At 55.8% G+C, this 22,099-nt stretch overlaps 1 protein-coding gene across 3 annotated transcripts in view; it reads right to left on the bottom strand.

Moving 5' to 3' along the window:
- Positions 1-714: 714 nt before the first annotated feature.
- CRISPLD2 (cysteine rich secretory protein LCCL domain containing 2) overlaps positions 715-22,099 on the bottom strand; it is a 62,128-nt gene continuing 40,743 nt past the window's right edge. For all 3 annotated transcript variants that reach the window (XM_032323872.1, XM_032323870.1, XM_032323869.1), the window contains exons 13-15: positions 21,006-21,081; positions 14,382-14,515; positions 715-3,272 (exon numbers count right to left, since the gene is read on the bottom strand). In XM_032323872.1, coding sequence (XP_032179763.1) covers positions 3,218-3,272; positions 14,382-14,515; positions 21,006-21,081 — 265 coding nt within the window. In that variant the 3' untranslated portion in view covers positions 715-3,217. The remainder of the gene's footprint in view (positions 3,273-14,381; positions 14,516-21,005; positions 21,082-22,099) is intronic.

Genomic DNA, 22,099 nt, shown 5'->3' with positions numbered 1-22,099 from the left:
ACAGGGACACACGACGGCAGTCACCGAAAGGGGCTGATGTCCCCTCCCTCCCCCAGTTCAGATGGGGAAGCCCTGGCTCCCAGCAGGACTATTTGGAGACGGGGCCTCCCAGGAGTTAATTAAGGTTAAATGAGGGTCACAAGGGCGAGGCCTTGACCCAGAAGGACGAGGGGTGCACGCCCAGAGCCCAGGACTCAGGGAGGAGGTGGCCATCGGCAAGCAAGGAGCGAGGCCTCAGGAGACAGCGACCCTGTTGTCACCTTGATCTCGGCCTTCTGGCCGCCAGAACGAGGAAAGAATAATCTCTGTGGTTTGAGCTGGTGTGCTGCGGGTGCCCGGGCAGGGTCCTCGCGGACATGCGCCGTGTGCTCTCGGGGCCAGCAGTGCACACGTAGGTCCTGAGACACGCAGGCTCTAGGCTCCCAGCCAAGAGCCGCAGGGCCAGAATCTGCATTTTGACAAGCCCCCGCGCCCACCGCACCCGCACACAGTCCGCACACGGCCGGCGGCCTCTTCATCTCCTCTGACCTACCACGCGGAGGTTCCCCCGAGGCTCCCGAAAATAGGGCCGCGGTCGGCATCTCCCTGCCTCGGGACGCCGCTCCTGGTAGAAGCGCCGGGAACAAGACAGCCAAGAGCCATCGAGGGAGGTTTTAAATGTTTTATTTCACAAACTGTTCAGGTTTGTCCAAAAAAGATACGTCACGGAAACACTTTAGAAATCGAACGGGTTTTATTGAAACGACAGTAACGCGGTCCCTGTTTGTGCGAAGCGTGCACACACACACACACACACACATACACACACACTTACAGTAAATTTTTGTACACAGGAAGTAGTAAAATACATCATTTTTCATAGAAAAAAGCACACATGTAAGCTGCGGGCTGCGTGAGCCTACAGACCACATACACGACCAGAACGGGATGGGGCAGAAATCTGAAAGAAACGAGGACATTTCATTTTGGGGCCAAGAGACCCAGAGACAGTGTTGGCCTGATTTACCAGCTTCCCGTGTGGGTGACGTGCCGAGGGCACGACGGGGCCTGTTGACGGTTGACGGACAGAATGAGAGCCGGTCTCCGGTTACAGGGGCTTGGGCTTGGTGGGCTTGTTTCCACTTTCGGGAGAAAAGCAGTTCCCGCTGCACGATGATGCAGAGTACGGACAGGAGCACGCGTTCCGGCTCCGGCCTTGCTCTGCTGATCCTGTGAGACCGGCGGCTGCAGGGGCGACCGGCGACCGGGCCCTCGAGTTGACCAGGATGGGGACCTCTCACCCCAGACATTTCAGATTCCCCCTCGGGAAGGACGCTTCTGGAAAGAGCCCCTGGACAGTCACAAATTCCAAAAGCCCCAACCCTGCAGTCTCGACAGAGCCACGGGCCGTGACAGCCTGGTGGCCGAGAAGAGGTTGAGGAAACAAGCGTCCAGCAGCACACCACCTAGAGTCCAGAAGTTTCCAAGGACTCAGATCTTTGGGCTGTAACTAGATATGCAAGCAACAGGCTGACCGAATTCTTGTGCTCTAGCATTTGGTACTGAACCGTCAAAACCTACGGATTACTACGAGCCCACCGTGCACAAAAGAGGAACGGGTCTGCTCATTCCAGCTCCGGGGAGCAAAGGTTTGCATGGCCTTTCCCCAGTTCCTAAAGGTGGCGGAGGGAAGCTGTTTACCTGGAGTGCGTGCTGGAGGGAGGGATGTTCCGGACAGCACACCGGGCTTACTTCCCCAGGTAGACTTCCTTGTCCGGACCATCTTAGTCTGGCTCTGTCTGTGGTTTGGTTTGGTTTGGTTTTGGGTTTTTTTTTTTTGTTTTTTTTTTAACTGTTAGTTCCTTTGCCTTTGAAATATTTCGAGGGAGGGTGAAATCAGACGTAAACTCGGTGTTCACGAAAGTGAGAGATTTTAGCCTCTGCAAAGCAATGCTATTTACAAAAAGATATTTTGTTTCACTGTGGGTTGCGGGTCTGGGCTCCTCAAGTACTTTTATAAAGCGGGACCCAGAGAGCACCGAGTTCCTCGGAGCCGTTTGGCAAGACGTGTTCCACAAAAACAGGAAGAGAAACCCTTTCAGAGTGTTTCTGTCTCTTGCTATTACACCGCAGGAGGGTTTCATAACCACAAACAGTTCCTCTTCCCAGAGCTGCTAACCTGGGCGAGGAATGTACTCAGGAATCCCCCCCTCCCAGGCTAGAAACTAGGTCAGCCGATGCAGGGGGACCGCATAGTCCACCGCTGCTTTTGGAAAGCAGCAAGAAGACAGCCCTCCTTTGGCTGTTCTTAGATGCCTCAGTGGAACCGACAGAAACCGTGAGTTGGAGCAAAAAAAAAAAAACAAGTTGGGAGGGGGTGGTTTGCCAACAGAACCGCTCGCAGAGCAAAGACCCTGGCGGGGAAGGTGATGCATAACCCAGGCTGGGCTGGGCCAGGAGCCACAGGGGGAGGGACAGGGCCCAAAAGGATCCTGGTTCATTTGTCCTCAAGAAGACCAAAGGTCACGGCAGCAGACAGACGGGCCATGTGGACAACAGGAAGGACGAAGACAAGAGGTACATCTCGGGAGTTACTAAGGAGCTCTACGTAAGCCAGCACTGCTGCGTACAGAACCAGCCCGCGGGAGGCGGGGTGCCGGCGCGGCCGGGGGGCCAGGGCGGGGCCCAGGCCTCGCTCCCCCAGCCCTCCTGGTTCCAGCCCATGTGTCTGACCAGCAAACGTCACACCCATGTTTCTCCATAGGTAGGGACGGACTGTGTTTTCAAAGTTTTTAAATAACCACCCTCTACTCCATTCCTGAAACTCGCCTTTCCGGCGCTCACCCTGCCTCTTCCCGCCCTCGCGCGCCTCCCCCGGGGCGTGAGCTCCGAGTCCTGCCATCTCTGTGGGCCTGGAACCTTCTCCCTGCCCACCGAGGAGCACCGGGGAGGAACGCCTCGCGGACCGCCCGTGAGGAGAGGGCACACAGATGGAGACCCCCGGCCCCAGCAGGACCAGTCACCAGCTGTGTGGCCGGGACCCCAGGAGGCTGCTTCTCCAAGCGGTTCGAGACAAAGGCACAAGAGTATGACACTGAACACCATTCAAAGGACATTTCCTGCCTCTCTATATCCCCAGCCCAACCCCCCACCCCCCAAAATGACAAAATAAAAATAAGAAGCAAAACTCGGAAGCCCTCTTGAAGACGCACGCCCCCTTCTCCCCGGCACTGGAAATTCACTGCCTGACAGCAAAGATCCGGAAGGCCTTTCCGTCTCGAGGGGTCCTCAGGCTGCAAGAGAAGGCAGAGGGCACGTTACCGAAAGATCAGGAGATCTCACTCGGAGAAGGGAGAGCAGGGTGCCCCCATCCCCACCAGGGATTCCAGCAGCTGCTGGAAACACAGCTCCTGCCCCGGGCCAGGCACACCTGGCGAGTTCCATTCTCTGCGCAACAGGGCCTGGGTCTGAATCTAGGTCAGGCAGGGTTACGAAGTTCTTTTCTTTGAACTCCGCGATCCGCCGGCCCCAGTCTCTCTGAACTGGGTGTACCCTCCGAGACCTCTGCCTGGGGTCAGCATCACCTGCCGACCTCTGCTGGGACGGCCATCCATCTGGCTGACCGGCCGGTAGGACGGCATCGTAACCGTGACGCCTAAGTGGTGGTTACTGAAACAGAGCACGCCGACGGGGCCCAGACGCCCAGCACTGTGAAAAGCATTGTGTCCACGCCTTCTCACTTCTCCGAGAGGTGGGTGCTTTAGCGACCTTGTTTCGCGGGCGAGAAAACAAGCGATAGATGGCAAGGTCTCAGCCAAGGTCACACAGCTAGTAACAGCCCCTCTCAAGGCAGGAGTTAAATCCTTCAGCTAACTGAAGCCTTTAGAAGAAAAAAACAAAACAAGCAAAAAAACCCAGCTCTACTGGTGGGGCGCCTGGGTGTTTCTCTCAGTCCAGTGACCGACGCTTCATTGCGGCTCGGGTCAGGATCTCAGGGTCGTGGGATCGAGCCCCGTGTCGGGCTCCAGGCTGAGCCCAGAGTCTGCAGGAGACTCTCTCCCTCTGCCCCTCCCCGCAGCGTGGGCGCACTCTCTAATACACACATACGTACCTACACATTGAGAAACCCCAGCGGCCCTGACGTATAACATGCCATGAAGCACACCCTTGTGTACGTGGACACTCCGGCGATTCTGAGAAATTTTATAGGCTTATGCAATCACCGCCACAAAGCAGTTCCTGACGATTATAATCACCCCGAAAGATCGCTCATGCCCAGGTTTAATCCGTTCCCCTCCCACTGGCTCCGGCGACTTCTGTCTGTGCAGATCTGCCTGTCTTGGACGTGTCACGTGCTTGGGACCCCACACTACGTGGCCTGAGCACCTGGCTGCTTTGGCTCGGAAGGAGGGTTCTGAGGCTCGCCCCTCACAGCAGCGCGACCCGGACTTGCCTCCTTTTTGATGGCTGAATAATAGTCCATCCTAGGGACAGGCCACGTTTTCTGTGCCGGTTCCCCCGCTGATGGATATGGAGATTCTCTCCACCCTGGGCATCGACGAGAAATACTGCTGGGAACGTTCGTGGACGTGCGCCCGTGTGGACACGATTTTCTATTGGATATACAGCGGTGCAGCTGGGTCCGGAGGTGAAATGTATGCTTGCCTTTTGTAAAAGCTGCCAAAATGTTTCCAAAGCAGCTGCCCCATCTCACCTCCTCCCCGCCGGCTGCATGTGGGGGCCCCGTGGGGGGCTCCGCGTCCTCGCCAGCCCCCGTTGCGAGTCCTGTAGCTTGTGGGACACAAAGAGCTTCCCCGTGCTCTGGATTCAGTGGCATGATGTCCTATTAAAGTATTCCAACAGACCTAACTGGGTCCCTATTCACGGAGCTCTAAGAGCCCCTAAGATTTTGTTCTTGCACACAATGCCACAGAGCCCAGCCTCGTCCTGTCCACACGCAAACGAGAGCTCCTACAGATCGGCTCCAGGGGACAGGATGCCCCATAGCAGGACACACATCCGCATCTGCGATCTGGACAGCCCGCCAGGCTGCTCTCTGTGGAGACCCCCCCTCCCCCAAAGACAAGTCCCATCCACAGCAGGTGAGGCGGCCAGTCCAGCCCACGCGCGCACCAGCCCGGCATGCTCTCCGGCTTTTGGTGCTTGGCCATTCAAAAGTAGGGCATGGCACCCACATGGGGTTTTAACTTGCCTTCTGCTCATTATGAATGAGTTGGAGCATAAGATTCACAGCCGAGCCGTGATTTAAGCACGATTTCCTGTAGAGTCTCCCCTCCAGCTGAAGCTGCCGGACCAGACAGATGGCCTTTGCCCTCTCAGACTGCTTGGGAAGGGCAGCAGTCCTTGGGAAGCAGGCTGCTTGGAATTCCTGGTTGTTTTCCCCCTCTCCCCACGGCAGCGTTATGTTCTTGGCTACCCTAGGACTGAACTTTTGAAACGGGTATCCGATGGGAGCCCTTGGCAAGACAGGGCCGTGAGCAAAAGCCAGGCATCCAAACAGACCAGAACGCTGGGCCGCCAGCCTCCAGGCCAGCAGCTCCCACCAGACGGAGAGCATGGCCATGCAGGGGCTGGGGTTACCCGGCTACGCTGCTGCTTTCTGGAAAGCTCAGGTTCCAGGGCCCTCCTCAGGCCTCTGGGCTGCACGACTTCCCCAGATCCTCTGCCTGAATGAAGAGCCTGGGAGAACCTGCCAGAGCCACCAGGTTCTCAGTCAGTCCTCCTGGTGGGTCAGCCACGCTGGGAAGAACAGCAGGGTCTGTGTCTCTCACTACTATGTCCTATTGATGACGTGTCTTCCCACCACAGGACCCCAAACACCCCGGGACAAGAGGGCCATGCAGGCTGTCGTCCGGACAAAGGCCCGGTACCTGCGGAGCACCCCCAATGAGGAGCCGATCCACCTCGGAGGCAAAGCAGACCCTGCTGAAAGGGGTGTCTATTTCTTAACACATCAACCAGCGAGCGACGCCGCTGAGGGTGTCCGTGTGACACATGTCGGGCTCCTCCCCTGGGTCAGGCAGAGAATCCCGCTGGTCAGGCTACTGAAAAAGCCTTCGGGTGGGTTCCGACTTGTCTCTGCCTCAACCGCCGACTGAGCCCCAGTCCGGCTGGCTGAGTCGGAGGCCCTGCGTGTTTGACAGGGAGGGGGTGTGACTGATCGGCTGGAAGCCAGCCGTCGCACCCTCCGTTCCGAAGCCTCGCCCTCTGGTCCCAATGCCCTCCTTGGGCTCGTTGTAACTCCCACACAGAGCAGAAGGGAGCGTCAGTTGGCACAGCACGTCCAGGCAATTTTCTTAAAAGGCATTGACCATCTTAATAAAGGGTTTCAAGAACTTTCGTAAAAAGTATTGGGAAAAATCCCTCAGTGTGCTCTGAACACATCTCTGAACTCAGCAACGTGTCCGTCATTCAGCCGGCGTGCAGCTGAGCACCTACTACGTGAGGGGCACTGGGCTGCGTGCAGGGGACGCGGGGCTAACAGAACTGCTGAGGTTCTTGCTTTCACGGGCAAGAACTGGGGTGGCAAGTGACAGCTGAACACAGCAAAGAGCTCATCTCAGAGAGTGACAGGTCCTGGGAGCAAAACCGCACCAGGAAATGGGACCAGAGCGGCGCAAGGGTGAGGCTCAGACTAACAGGACCGGAGCAGCGCAGGGGTGAGGCTCAGACTAACGGGACCGGAGCAGTGCAGGGGTGAGGCTCAGACTAACGGGACCGGAGCAGCGCAGGGGTGAGGCTCAGACTAACGGGACCGGAGCAGCGCAGGGGTGGGGCTCAGAATAACAGGACCAGAGCAGCGCAGGGGTCAGGCTCAGAATAACGGGACCGGAGCCAGGCAGGGAAGAGGGACATAGGGTGGTGAGATCAGAGCAGAGCAGGGGTGAGGGACGCGTGGTGATGGGAATGGAGCAGGCCAGGGGAGGCAGCAGCTGTGTGACAGGCCGAGTGACAAGGGGACCCCCCATCACAGGAATACATGGCAGATGGGGGGGTGGGGGATTCAGGGTCAGGTGACAGTGGGTGCAAAGGCGCTAGTCTCAACACGTCCCCAGAACAGAGAGGCCAGCGAGCGAAGGGTCATGCAGAGGGACAGCGCGTCGAGGGGGTAGAGCGATGGGCAAGGATCGCATCAGCTGGGACCTTGCGTGGGGTGGGGAGGGGCTTTCATTCTTGCTGTGGAAGAAGCCTAACCCCTCAGAGAGACGTGGTCTGGCCCTGCGACCGTCTACCGGAAGGAAGTTCTCTTAAGAAACTGTCGGAAAGCACATGGGCTGGTGCAAAGATGTTCTCTGCTGTGTTGTTTATCGCAGCAAAGCGAAAGGAAACAGCCCGGATGTCCGTCCGGGGCGGTCTGTCCACACAAGGGAAGAGGGTGCAGCCACGGAAATGATGGCGTGGCTACGTGGGACGTGGCTTGGGAGCACATTCAAACGGTTACTGACTGAAAAAATCAGTTACCCTCGCAATACAGGGAGTCTGATCCGTTTCGGGTAAAACGAAAACGAGAAAGAAGGGGTTTGTGAACAGAAAAAAATCCGGAAGGGAACGCACGGGAACGCTGACACTGGCTTGGGATTTTCAGTGACAGTAATTGAAATCTGAAATTATTTTGAAATTATTTTCTTAAATAACTGGAAATTACATTTAGAAATTATTTTCTTAAAATGTCTTAAAATTAAGATTTTAATTGCTTGAAATGAATTCCTTAAAATTATTTTAAAATTAAAATGATTTCTGGAGGTTTCTCTAATTTTAAAAAGAATAGAAAAGAACAGAGGAAGAGAGAGCCCACAGACCTCCAGAAGGGCTGGGGAGAAGCAGAACACACCCCTGGGAACCGGCGGCTCTGCCTGCCCCTGCTTGCCTACAGGATGCCTCCTGGGTCCTTACATAAGCTCACCCCGTGCACCCCTCAAGGGCATCCCACGAGATCTCTAAGGTTTTCGTCACTTACAGAAAGGGAACCAAGACTCTGAGTAATGACGCAATTTGCCCCAAACAGAACACCTTGTTCCAGGTGCAGCTGGGATGCGGACCCAGGTGTGTCGAGGCCCCTAACCATTATCTGGAGCAGTCGGGCTGTGGCCGGACATCTCTGAGGGAGACATCGGCCCACCCCAGGTCTCCAGGGGGTGGGGGAGGTTGTAGGCCCTCAGGAGCCGCAAACATCGGACTGCATCCTGGAGCCGCGGGTGCGGGTCATTCAGGCAGGGACCGATGGCCCTTTGGCACCAGGCCACCCAGACTGCAAGGACAGCATGGCACACCATTCCCGGCGCGGGGTGGGCTGTCCCAGGAGGGACCGCGGGCTTGCCCACGAGCCGGCGGCTGGCCCCACGGAGTCACAGAACCCAGCGTCAGACGGATTACAGGAAAGGAACTCGCGACGGCCCGCCTGTGACTTATTCAGGGTTCAATTTCTTTTTAATTATGAAGAAATATCATTTCTTTGTATAGGTGTCTATATGCGTATTGATATGTATAGACGTACATGCGTGTAGGTGTTTGTATACAGTGTAGATATTTTGTTGGTTTATTTCAAAGATCCGAACCCCGTTCTCCCGGAGTCTCATCTGTTTAGAGATCGTCCAGGAAAACTCAAGAGTCAGACAGACGCAGCTTCAGACCTCACCCCTAGGACCTTGGTTAGTCCTGCTCTCTGAGCCCGTTCTCCCATCAGCAGAACAGGGCCTGTGGAAGCATCCGGTCCTTAGGGACAGCGGGAGGCGTACGCAAGCCTGTGCCAGCAACCCCGGGCCGGGCGCTCAGTCAGTGGAAGCCGCAAACAGTCCTTCCTATGCTGTTTGAACCCCAATCGCCCGTCCGGGAAAGGACCGTGTGCCTGGCGTGCGGCGGGTCCGTGCACGGTGACAAAGGTACTACCCCCACGGAAGCCCAAACCCTGTCACAAGTCCTCCTCTTACTGTGTGAAATATAAAAATATTCTTTCAGGAAAAGACTTTCAGGACAGTGTGTGGTATATGATCTCCGTCTTGATTTTGTACGGGCTGTATGTGCCCTGGGGGAGGAGGCCTGAAAAGCTATACGTGAGCAATTAACAGAGGTTAGCCGGGTTAGCCAGGACTCTGCTTTTCTACCGGCAAGACTTATTACTTAAATGGTTAAGTATGAATTTCTTTTTTTTTTTTTTAAAGATTTTATTTATTTATTTGACAGAGAAAGATCACAAGTAGGCAGAGAGGCAGGCAGAGAGAGAGAAGAGGAAGCAGGCTCCCAGCTGAGCAGAGAGCCCGATGCGGGGCTCGATCCCAGGACCCTGGGATCATGACCTGAGCCGAAGGCAGCAGCTTAACCCACTGAGCCACCCAGGCGCCCCTATGTATTTCTTTTCTAATATAAACTTTTAAAGATGGGGCGCCTGGGTGGCTCAGTGGGTTAAACCTCTCTCTTCGGCTCAGGTCGTGATCTCAGGGTCCTGGGATGGAGCCCGCATCGGGCTCTCTGCTCAGCGGGGAGCCTGCTTCCTCCTCTCTCTCTCTCTGCCTGCCTCTCTGCCTACTTGTGATCTCTGCCTGTCAAATAAATAGATAAAATCTTTAAAAAAAAAAAAAAAAAACCTTCAAAGATAAAAACAAGTGTGCCCTTGCCCTGAAGGCTCACCTGACCCCTCCTGGGCAGGGCCCGTGCCCCAGGCTCAGGGATCACATGTGCTGGTGAAGAGAACAGGTGGGGGGGAGGGTAGGTGGCCTGGATTCAGTCATGGCTCTGGGGCTTGCTGGCCGGTGACCTTGAACAAGTCCCTCGACCTCTCTGGGCCTCCCTTTCCTTCCTGATAAAGTGGGGATAACTGGAGTCCCCACTTCATGGGGCTGCTGGGGGGATCTGCTGAGCTACTGTGCGTACAGATCCTGGAGGGTGGGGCGGGGGAAACACACCCATCTGCCCAGCAGTGGGAACCCGACACCCAGCCTTGGTCCAGCCAGCCTCGGGGAGAGGGAGGAGCTCGTGACGTCTAGAAACAACAGCTTAATGGTGTCTGCTTCTCCGAGTCTCTGGATACACTGAGGGATGTTCAGACACCCAGCCCTTCCGAGTCCCAGGGCTGGGCTGCCCAGCAGAGCAGCCCACCAGTCACAGTGGCTACTGGGCACGCGAGATGGGAGTCGCCCAGACAGAGATGCTGGCTGTGTGTCATACAGGGTAGAGCTCCAAGATCTTATTTTTAAAAGTGCCTATTTCTTCTCAATGATTTTCTATTAATTGACATTAAAATGATACTTTTGATACAATGCATTCAATCAAATATATTCTAAATTGTCCTTCTTTTTACTTGTTACTGTGTCTACCAGAAACTTTAGAACCCCGTGTGGCTCTTGGTTAAGCGTGTGCTGGACGTGCCCCAGGAGGTCAGGGCCTAGCACAAAGACGCTGCCCACAAATGCGACACTCACTTTTAGATGAAAGTCCTTCCGCATACGTATAGACCATCCACCTCTGTGTACGGGTTATGTTTGTTAAAACCAAGTGGCCAAGAATGCTATCTGCCAGCACCGGTGTGGTTCCCAATCTCCTTGTGAAATCGGTCTTTAAAAAAAACAGTCCTGGTCTAGGAAAAATTCCTGAACCGATATTCACCCAGATGTCCAGCTTCTTTACGAGAACATTCCAGCACAGCCCGGTCCCAAGGTCGAGAGCCTTCCTCACACCTCTCCTCTCCTCTGCGAATGCTTGGTGGACATGTGTGTGAGACAGAAGACTCCTGACCTCCCACACGGCCTCAGTTCTGCATACGTGTCTTTCAAAACTCTCAGGAAATCCTCTTCTAGAAAAAGACCACCGCTACACCAAAGCTACTTTGCAGCCAGACTGACTTCTGGACCCTGTGCTGAGAATTCTGCTCAGGAGGCTTCTGTTTGCTTGCTCGACCGGAGGAGTCCCTGAAGGGGCATGAAGTGCGCAGTGCCCTGTCCCAGAGTGTCCGGCATCCGCGACTCCTTGGGGACTCACGGGGACCTCTCCCGGGAACCAGCAGCCGTTGGGGACAGAGCCACCCTCCAGCCCCAGGCTTGGTTCCCGCAGCCCCAAATGGGAACAGGCTCTGGGGAGGTTTCCCAGTTCTGGTCTCTGTGCGGAGGGCTGCGGAGGTCCCATGTCAAAGAGGGGCCGTGGGGCGTGGCCGGAGCTACGTCACCGAGGAGGGCTCTCCAGACAGTGAGACGGGGCCCTGCTTCATGGGCTCAGCTGCCTGCCCTCCCTGCAGAACAGTGACGCCCGGGCCCCCGCGACTGCACTGGTCCTTTCTCCTGCCATCTCTGCCCCACCGGATGTCACGGCCCTCACGGGCAGAGATCAGGCCGCGTGTTCCCTGCTGGATCCCAGTGCCTGGGCCATCACGCCGGCTCGCCAAGCGTTCGACCCCTGATGGGTGAGGGCGCATCGGAAGGACGGACGCACGGATGGAAGAGTGACTGCCCGCAAGGTGCTCTCCTTGTCCCGAAAGACCATCCACACAGCCGATTTCTTACGCACAAGTCACTTGGCCCTACGTGCAGGAACCACGGCACTGAGGTGAGCAACAGATTTCTAAGTGATACTATAGGTACGAGGGCCCTGGGTTCACGGGGCGTGTATGGTGAGCCGCCGGCCGGCGCTTGGCCAGACCCTCTCCATGATCCTCGCAGCGACCAAGTGACAGAGGATGGGCCGAAGCTCAGGGAGACCGCCTGCCCAAGGACACCAGCTGGGGAGCAGGGTCCCAAATGTCATCAGACCCCACCCCACAAGAGCACCCTCCCGGCATGGCCTCCCCGTTCTGTGTGTGCAGGGTGGACTCCGCTGTCTCGCCGCCCACCGGCACCAGCATCCCGGGGCCCCAGGAGAACAAGTCTGAATCGCAAAGTATCAGAATCCCAAGTGGTGCCTGTGTGTGCCGGGGATGCGACCAGCCTCACGGCATCGTCCGACGTGCACCAGGAACCCCGGGAGTCGTGTTCATGGAAATCACAGAGCCCAGTCCCAGAACTTCAGACTCTGCAGGTCTGGGGAGGGCCTGAGAGCCCACTTTTCTAGCAAGCTCCTGGCTGACCTGGGTTCTGCTCGTCTGTGGGGGCCGGTCTGAGACCCACCACCTTACCACGACCCCAGGGCAGGTGTTAGCACCTTCCCCTTTATGGGTGGGAAAACTGAGTCCCAAGTGAGCGAGTCCAAGAAGGAAAGGAAGCAGGATCTCAACGCTGGAGATGCAGCGGGCATCGGCCACTCTGGGCCTGGGAAGGGCTGCCTGGAAGATATTTATAATGATGACAGCAATTCCGGGCAGGTCCCTCGGGGGGAGATAAAGAGTGACGGGTCTTAGGGGGGCAGGGAGGGTGACAGTGGGAAAGAAACCACCTTGGGGACCCATCCCAGACACCCACGTGGAGGGGCCACACATTAAGCCCAGTGGCTGCCCTCGGGGAGCCGCTGACATGGCTCCAGGGACGAGCCGGGCAGTGAGCGCCGAGGCCGGCCTGCCACGTTTCTCAGCAGGACCGTTTCCTCTTCGAGGGGTACAGAGAGCTCCGCGGAGTGGTGTCCAGGACCTCTTTCCAGCCTGGCCAGGAAATTCCACTCATCAGCTGCCTGATCCCCTCCCGTTCAATCAACGGGACTTCCCTTCATTAAGCTCTTCCCGAACAAAGGTTGCCCACGCTGAAGGGGAAGACACAGACACCATCCACTCCAGCATCGGGGCTCGGGGCAGAGTGTCTGTGTGGGCCCCTGGCGGGGTCTGTGTGCCATCCTAATGCTCCCGGGGACCTGGGGCTATGGGGGGGGTACCATGAAGGCCTGAGCTTCCAGGGCCCAGCATGTTTTGTGTTCTTGATTTTATACTCCTTTTTGAAAGAAGCCCTTCAAATAAAAATTTCAGGGCTCCCCTCCATTATGGGCTCCCTCGTGTCCCCCAACCCTATTCCTGCACTTAACCCCCACCCCCAACACCTCAGAACGGACCGTATTTGGAGAGGGTCTTGGAAAGGAGAATGAAGTTAGAAACGACGGGTGTCCCTACAGGAGGAAAGAGGACAAAGATGCGCACAGAGGGAGAACCGGTCAGGACACAGGGAGAAGGCGGCCGTCTACACCCCCAGGAGAGAGGCCTCCGGAGGAAGTGTCCCCAGCCCACGCCTTGATCGGGGACTTCCCGCCTCCAGCACTGCGAGGAAATCACCGTCTGGGCTGTAAGCCCCTGCCGTCTGTGTGCCTTTCCCCACCAGCCCCGGGAACAAATACACCCCCAACAGGGGACTGCCCGGGGGAAGGCGAGTCATCAGACCCATTTCACAGACCCAGGAGCCGAGGTTTGGGAAAGGCCGGATGCCTTGTGTGAGGTCACAGGGCTCTCAGAGGAAACCCCGGGACTGGGGCCTGGGTCCCTGGGCTGCAGGGCCCGTGAGGCACATCCATGGCAATAGGACACAGGTGAGGCTGAGAAGCATCTGCCAGGAGATAACTGGCAGCCTGAAGCCACCCTGGGACCCCTTAAGAACATTCTGGAAAGGCCTACCCGAAGCCTCAGACATTTGCTCAGTCTTTGATCTAGGGATGTCATTTCCAGAGATTTCTGGAAATAAGCACTGGCATGTGCAGACATTCCCCCACGAGGATGGCCATCACGGGACAATCACCACCCGCCCCTCCTGGGATGGGAAAGTGCTGGGCAGACTGCCCAAACAGAAGAGAGGTGCAGTGTGCCCACCAGACGCAACTGTGTGGGGTCACCAGCAGGGATGGGGCGGGGGAGCTTAGGAGCTGCTTGATGACCTAATCAGTGAAAATACAGAGTACTCGACTGTCCACTCTCAGCCACAGACAGCCACTGGCTTAATCCTCCAGCCACTCTGTGAGGCCGGGGCCGGTGCTGTCCCCGTATCACAGGGAGAACACTAAGGTACAAGGAATCAGGCAGCTGGCTGGCGGGCAGAAAGCCAATGAGAAGCAGAGCTCCAAGCCCTCGGCTCTTACTTCTGTGACGGACGTAACCACACTATCGTTAGCCGCAGAGAACCACTGAGTCACCGTAATTGGATCCCGTGTGTTTTCCTCGCGCCCGTGCCAAGTAAAAGGACCAGAAGGAGGCGCAGCACAAGCCTCACGGTAACCCCCCAGGTGAGAGCTTATGGACGATTGTTTTTGGGGGGGGCTCATGGGAGGCTTCTCAATCTTCTACAAAAACATATAATGTCATAGAAAAAAGTTCTCACTTTTAAAACAGAAAGGAAGAGAAAAGAACAGCCTTGTCCTGTGCGTTCTGGTGAGAATGAACACAAGCCTGACCGGCTTCCCTCCCAGGGTCCAGGACACCAGCTTCCCTCCCAGGTGCCCCAGGGGCACGGTAGGTGGCCTCGGGTGACGAGAGCCGGAGGACGCAGCCCTACCTTTCAGACTGGACTCCGTTACTGAGCGAGCCCACGTAGGCCTTCTTTTTATCCACGGGCATTAGGTCCACGTAACCCCCGCTCTCGTTCCGGATGACTCCCGCGTGCACGGCCGTCTTGCAGATGCTTGAACTCTGAAAGGGCGAGAAGAGCCGGGATCAACGTCAAGGGCGCTGTGCTCCCAGGCGAGGCCCTGCTCCCGCCAACCAGGACTTGGTGGCCACGCTGGCGGGGGAGGGGGTGTCATTGACCAAGTTACCCCTAGGAAACACCCATCGCCCCCTTGATTCCTTTGGGGTCTCTCCTGAGAGAACCAGCATCCTTCACCCATACACGCATTCATTCCTTCAGCGAGGGTTTTCTGAGCACCTACTGGGTGCCAGACCCTGTGCTAATTGTAGGACAACTCAGCAGGGAACAAAATAAAGACTTGGCCTTCAGGCAGTTGAGGGAGCCTGACCAGGAAGCAAATACACACAGAACCAACTCTGGCTGTGAAGAAAATAAAGCCGGCTCATGAGGTTACGTGAATGGGTGGAGACACTCAGGATGGTTAATCTGCAAGGACTGCTCTTGGTATGACATTTGAGGTTTAATTTGGGTGAGAAAAAGGAACGGGCCACCGCCTATGAATACATCTGGGAAGAGCATCCCAGGCAGAGGGGACAGCCTGTGCAAAGGCCCTGGGGTAAGAGTGAACCTGTCATGTCCCAGGAACAGAAAGAGGGCCACGGTGGCTAGAACACAGCGTCAGGGGAGTGTGGCAGGGCAGGTGGGAGAGCTGAAAGGGGCCCATCCCGCGGGGCTGTGAGGATGACAGGGTTCTAGGCTTATTCTAGGTGCCAAGGAAGCTGCTGGTTTTTAAATAGGGGCAGGGTGAGCTGTTTTCCAAAGTTATCAAGCAGTCCAATTCCTGGGTTACAAACCCTGGAGTTAAATTTTCACCAGGGCCTTTAGGGAGCCAGCAGAAGAAGGATCCGCAGGACGGAATGTCTGAGACTAACCAATCCCATGTGGGGTGGCTGGTCCTCGGTCACCCTGACCAGCTGATTCAGTCGCCCCCGACAGGGGCCGGGGGACTGAGGCACACTCGAGGTGAAGCACCATGTGGGTGACCCACGCCGGCCACGTCTGTGATCCTGTCCTCCGGCTTGGGGTAAAGACCCAACCCTGGCCTTGGCCGTGGGTGTCAGTCTTCACCGCAACCCAGAGCCCCGTGCAGCACCTTCACCCGCCCCCTCCCCCAGAAGCAGCAGCGGTGGGGGAAGCCTGGATTTGGCATTTTCAACACCGGCCGGGGGTTCTTGTGAGCGGCCAGGGCCGCGCGGATCCATATGTGGGCTCAGCAGCCTCCTTCCCCCTTAGCAGACAGAATGCAGACTCCCGGCTTCTCCGGTCCCGGCCCCAGGCAGACCGCCTTGGGCCTGGGATCTCACTTCAGCTTCCAGCGGGACAGGTTGTCCCGCCGTTCCCACTCCACAGGCCAGAACGCGTGGGTTTGGTGAGAACCAAGAACTTGGCTGAGGCACCACAGACAGTGGCTTAGCCGAGATTCCCACTGAGGTCCAGCTGAGGGAAAGTCTGTGCATCCGAGGCCCCCAGAGGCACGGCCTCCGGAGAGTCCGCATCGCTGTCTCTGAGCCTGTGACCACGTGAGCGCCCGTGGCCAAAGGACGCCGCACTTGGGACAGAGGTAAGGACTTTGAGCAGGAGAGGAGCCCAGAGTCATCCCCAGGGTCCTTCTAAGAGGGAGGCCAGCGGGGCAGAGAGGGGAGACAGAGCTGAAGATGCCGCAGGGCTGGCTTTGCGGATGGGGGGGCAGGGGCTGTGGGCGGCTTTTGGAAAGTGAGAAAGGCACGAAAACAGGTGCCCCTGGGAGGGGGGCTCCAGAAGGAATGGAGCTCTGCCAACAGCCTGACCTGTACCTGGGGAGGCCTGTGCTGGGCTTCGGACCTCCAGACTGTGAGAGGAAGGCCACCAAGTTACTAAGTCTGTGCTCATGTATCACGGCAGCCCTAAGAAACACATACCACTTCTGATGGGACATCCATTAGGTCCCTTAAGTGAGGACTTCCAGATACTCAGGAAACAGAGGGGGAGTGGCCCCCGAGACTCCGGTAACGGGGTGAGTCAAGCTGACCAAGGCAGCAGCTTATTCTAGCTCAGCAAGCTGCCAACTTAGAGATGGAGTCAGAATGGCGTCGACAGGCCAGACCTAGTGACCTGGTGACCCGTGGCCGCGGCCCTCACTGGCTTAGCCTGCAGACTCCGTGTGTGTCGAGCAGGGAGAGGGGGGCGGTGCTTTGTGCAGGGAGTGGAGGTGAGGCCACGGTGGACCGGGACCCAAGTTTGTGAACACCACCGGCAGGGGTCACTCAGTGGGGGAGGGGGGCATGTGTGCGTCTGGACTTGGCTGTCCTCAAGGCCACCTGTTTGCACAGTACATGGGGGGTCCCAACCATTGGTTAACCCATCCAGAACCTCCTTTGTGACGAGAGTGGGCTGGGAAAGAGGAATCCTGTAGGATCCTGCTTACACGGGGCTTCAGGCGCGGTCCGGTCCGCAGACCCAGAACGCAGAACAGGGTAGGTACCCCGAGCTGCCCTTTGAATGGGGCAAGGAACCCATCAAGCAGGTTCTTAACACCAAGACGGGAGTGAACAGGTTCAGTTGGGTTCCTTGAAAATCCCTATTTGAAATCTCACACAGATCTGGAATCTCACACGTTGGGAGTCTGGGGCAGTCCCTCTTAGGGACGCCCCGCCAGGCCGTGGGCTCCTGCCCCCTTCCTTCAAAACTCAGTCCTGCCAGAGAAGCCGCTGGTTTTGCATCAGAAGAAAAATCGCTTTTCGGCACCCGAAGCTGCCCTGAGGGGTCCCTGGGAAGTGCACTGTGCCGCGGGCCGGGCAGAGCGAGAGCCCCGGGGAGCTCCACACCAAGGGCTTGAGAGCCTGAGTGCCCGCTCTCTGGGACTGAGCTGTCAGAGTCACCAAAGGCCACGTGTGACTCTGGGCCGACACATCCTTTCTTCTCTGATACACAGACAAGGGCAGGGCTCCTTAGCCGAGCGGGCTCTGGGGGACCTGGGAGACCCGAGTGGCACATCAGCAAGCACTTCCTTGGCGCCAGCACTGGACGTGGGAGACCCTGGAGAAGCAGGGACAGCGGGTTACCTCGTCCACATGAGGAAGCCTTTTTAATCACCCCCTGGAAAAAGGATCTGCAAGTTTCCAGCCCTTCAAAGGGTTTGTGTCCCCCAAAGATTCGGAAGCAGTGCACGGACGACCATCTCAGAGACGGAGACTTCAGGATTCCTCTAAACGCCGGGTTGGCGGGGGGTGAGCTGTGCCTGCACGAACGCGCTCTTCTCGCCGGCAGGCATTTCCTCCATCTCTCTGGCCACCGCTCACTCCGCTGACCCAGTCCCCGGGCGTGAGGTCCGGGGCTGCTTCGGCCGCAGCAGCCGGTGGGTAAGGGGGGACCCGAGCCCACCGCCCGCAGAAACGCTGCCCGGAGGAGCCGCGGTCTGGTTTTGCATCCTGTGACAGTCCTTTGCCTCCTGTCCCCGGAGGATTTCTGGACGCCCGCGGTATCCAAGTCTTCCGTGATAACATCAAGCTGCAGCCTTGAGTGTGAGACTCTCGCGTGGGCGGTAGAAGTTTCTCACGAGAGAGGCGCGGCTCTCGGCCGTGATCAACACACACCTCTCCAAGCACCCGCAGCGTTGGGCAACCCGTCTTCCCCTTTCTCGCCCTTCCTTCATCATGTCCCCTCTCACGAAGCTTCCTAAACGTGCAGGCGTCCGCTTTCTCTTCCTAGGCCCCGAGTGACGCAAATAAACAGCTGCCACCCGCAGAAATCGGGTCTCAGAGAGGCCGGAGCTCGTCCTGCCTCTGCCTCCACCACTTGTCCGCCGGGTGGCCTTGAATGACATGTTTTGGCCCCAAGAGCCCTTATTTTCTTAGTACAAATGGCGGGTCATCATCACAGGTAACACTTTCAAGCATTCGCCAAGGCAGGCCCTGCTGTCGGAGCTTCCTGTGCAGTGACAGAGAAATCTCTCAACAGCCCTGCGAGCTGGGTGTTATTATCCTCTCTTAGCAGATGAGTGGAACAAGGTTCGGGGGGTTCAGGGATTTGCCCCAAATCACTCAGCTGGCAAACAGCAGACTCAGGACTGCCCCCCCCCCCGCCTTCCAGAGCCAGCACGCTGTCCACCATTCCTCATGGGACTGTGAGGGCCGGAGAGAACTCTCTGGAAGACGCAACAAGCTCAGGGCTTGAACGCAGGCTTGCTGCCGGCAGCCGTCAGGAGATGTTAGTTGATAAGGCAAGTGGCACCACCGTGATCATCACTGTCACCGTCACCAAGAATGCTCCAGGGACTGTCGTCCCGGAACAGCGGCATCAGCGTCATCCGGGAACTCGTCACCAAAGGAGATTCTCTGGCTCTTCTCCAGACTCACGGAGTCAGACAGGCTGGGGTGGGGCCCAGAAATCTGTCAGAACGAGCCCTCTGGGGGATTCTGGTGTGGGCCCAAGGGTGAGAACTTCTCTAGCCGCCGAGGGAGTCAGGAAAGACAGATGAGAAAACCCGAGGCTCCGAGCAGGAGAAAGGCTCACCCGCGATCTCACAATCGGGTCTGAACTCGCATCTTGTGACCCAGACCTTGCTCTCTGGGCTACGTCCTGCTGCTTCTCCTGCCTGCGGCGCACCACGAAGGGAGGGGACAGGCGGATAACGTGAGCAGGCAGGAACGGCGGCACCACTGGGCCCTTCGAAGATTTGGAGACAACTCTCCCAAAATAAATCTCTTAGCTAAACAGACATTTTCCAAAAGGCATCATCATTTCCCAGAATACAGAGTGACCTAGAAACCGAGCCCAGAGAAGAACCCTGGAGACGGACGGAGCGGCCTTCCCTCTCTCCCTGCCCCTCCCCCTCCCCGCCCGGTCTCCCCTCTCTTCTCTTTCTTTCTCCCTTCCTTATTTTTGGAAGAGCTTAATATTTAAACATCAACTAATTTAGTCTCTTCATTGATTTACTCCTTCAACAGACATTAACTGAACAGTCATTATGTGCCAAGCCCTGGGCTGAGCACTGTGGTTCCAAGAGCTCGAAACCCTGGAGAACAAGTTCAAGACCACATACAGGTCTCTATTCCCATGCCTGTTCCCATCAGTGTAATTATGAGCGCAGGTACATTCCAGCAAGGCAGAACGGGGGGGGGACAACAAAACCTAGAAATGGTGTTCTTAAAGAACCCCAAAATAGTAAAATTTTTACATTATTATTAATTTTCATCAAGTCCTCTTTGCATTTCTAAGTTTAAAAAAAACTTTATATGTTTAGCTGCCATGTTGTTCGGTGCATACAGATTTGATCTCAGACCTTCACAAACTGCACCTTTCGTGTCATTCCACAAGAATTGTGTTGTCCCATTCAGTACGTTTAACCTTAAATTCCACTTTATCAGACAGGAATATTGCCAATGCTGGTTAATTGTTTCTCTGTATTTGGCTAGAATCACTTGGCCTATCTCTTTATTCTTAAGGCATTTTAAAATCAAAGTTTGGCTCAAACATTTCATTTCACAATTGATACACAATATTTTACTCCATTAAGCTTTTAAAACTCAATTTTGGCTGAATGGCTCCTGAGAAGAAAAAGACTCAAAGAGGAAAGGAAAAAGATGGGTAAGAAAAAGGTTAGCCATGAAGACTGCTTTGACTTAGTGACCTCAGATTTACAGGAATCTGGAACCCATGAAGCAGATGGAGGCAAAGATGGTGGTAGTGTGTGGGAGAGAACAATTAAGATGAAGACGGAAAAAAGCTGAGTAAAAATGTTAGGGGGGGGGGGTGGGTGATGCTGATCTAATCAGGAAATGTTAGGTCTCAAAGATTCCTTGGACTAGAAAATCCCAGCTGGCTCATTCTACAGAGAGGTACGCAACTTGGCGAGAGGATCACACAGCCTGGTGGACAGGGCTGGGACCACATTCCCATCCTTCGGGACACCGTGTGTCTTAACCCCGGGCAACTGGAGGGAACAGACTACATTCTGGACGATTCACTCAGAAAAATCAGGCTAAAACGTCCTTACTAAAGTTAGCAAGGAAATGTGGAAGAACAGACTGCAGTGTGCTAAGAGTGGTTATGAACAAGCTGTCGATTAGTGTGATTTATATTTCCTTCTGTGTGCTTTTAGCTAAGTGGGGACACGCAGCGACTAGAGTGGACCAGTTCTAGAAATGCATCAGGAGAGCTGGAAGGATGATTGAGTTAGCTGGAGAAATGAAGGGTTTAAATACGTGATACCTGAGAGCCTTCACATTAAAAACGCACGTGAATGGGAAGGCACGATTCAATTTACCGAACCATGAAAGCATTCGGACACGATGAGGTCCCCAGGCATCTGCGACCACACACACACACCAGTGGAGGTACCAAGACGTCCCCATGCGGGGCAGCCAGAGCCGGGGTTGCAGAAAGAAGTGATCTCCATTTCGCTCAAAGCACGGGAATGAGATCTCAGGTTTCTGGTATCCAGACCTTAGAACATCATTTCTGAGGTCTGAGCATGCGTGGAGAGGAGGCCACTGAAAATGTCGGCGTACTCACGTCTGCATAGATGTTAGTTCCAAACACAGGAGCCCAGTAGGACGGCTCGTCTTTGCAGTGTGCTGGACACCGCACCCTGGAAAACCAGAAACATGCGTGTGATGGTTCTGATCGGCACAAGACAAAGGTTCTTGAGAAGCAGCTGGCCTTCCCCATTTGGATTTCAAGATCGAGCGGCTTACCCGGGAAAGGAAACTATCACACGGTTAACTCTCTAAGAAAAATAACATCTCTCCCCCGCTCCCAGCAGTGGTAAAGATACTTTCCCTCTTCGTAAACATCGCATATAGAATTTTCCAACTCTGCACAAGAGAGACACGCAGAAATAACACGGCAAAAGAGGATAAATGCATCAGAGAGTCGAATGCGGGATTGCGAGAGATGGTACCTCCCGTTCTCGGGCGCCAGCCGGTTCATATCATGGGCGCACTAGGGAGATTATAATCAATCGACTTTATCAAAGGCCACTTTCCTGTGTGAGGGAGGAAAGGGTGGAGGGCCCTCACCTCAGTGAGTCAGACTATCCCAGGGAGGGGCACTGATAACCTGCGGCCGAAGGGGTCAGATCACCACTGGGTCAGTCCCCACTTCCTGCTGTAGGCAGTGAGGATGAGGAGAGCGCCTCACTCTGGAAATGGGTGGGTCCTCGGTGGCGGGAGATACCCAAACCCGGGGGAAAAAGCACGAGCTTTATTTAAGAAAAGGTTTTTTTGCCTTTATCTGGAACAGTACACCATGTGGCTGGAGCCAAGATGGCGGCCGGAAACCATCTGGCCCCAAGAGAGACAGGATTCTGGCAGGAAAGGGAGCCCAGGCAAAGGCAGTGAGAAGCCAAAACAGTCTGGAGGCGTGGGGGAGGGGACAAGGGCCGGCGGAGAGGAGGAGGTTGTGCGTGCGAGATGCTCAAGAAGAAAAAAGAATTTGGGCAAGAAAATTCTTGCCTACGGTTTCTAGAACGGCAGGTCAGAAACTGTCTCTTCTGTACTTGCACTGTGTCAAGCTCTTGGTTGTTGTTCATTTGTGTTTTCTGAAGTAACTTCCTTCTGCTTCTGCTTCAGATTTAGGTTAATGATTTAATATTCAGTAAAAGGTTG

This window comes from Mustela erminea, chromosome 19 (assembly GCF_009829155.1).
Source record: "Mustela erminea isolate mMusErm1 chromosome 19, mMusErm1.Pri, whole genome shotgun sequence".
NCBI lineage: Eukaryota > Metazoa > Chordata > Mammalia > Carnivora > Mustelidae > Mustela > Mustela erminea.
The sequence above is the reverse complement of the archived record's forward strand: the minus strand, read 5'-3'. Positions and strand labels throughout refer to the sequence as shown.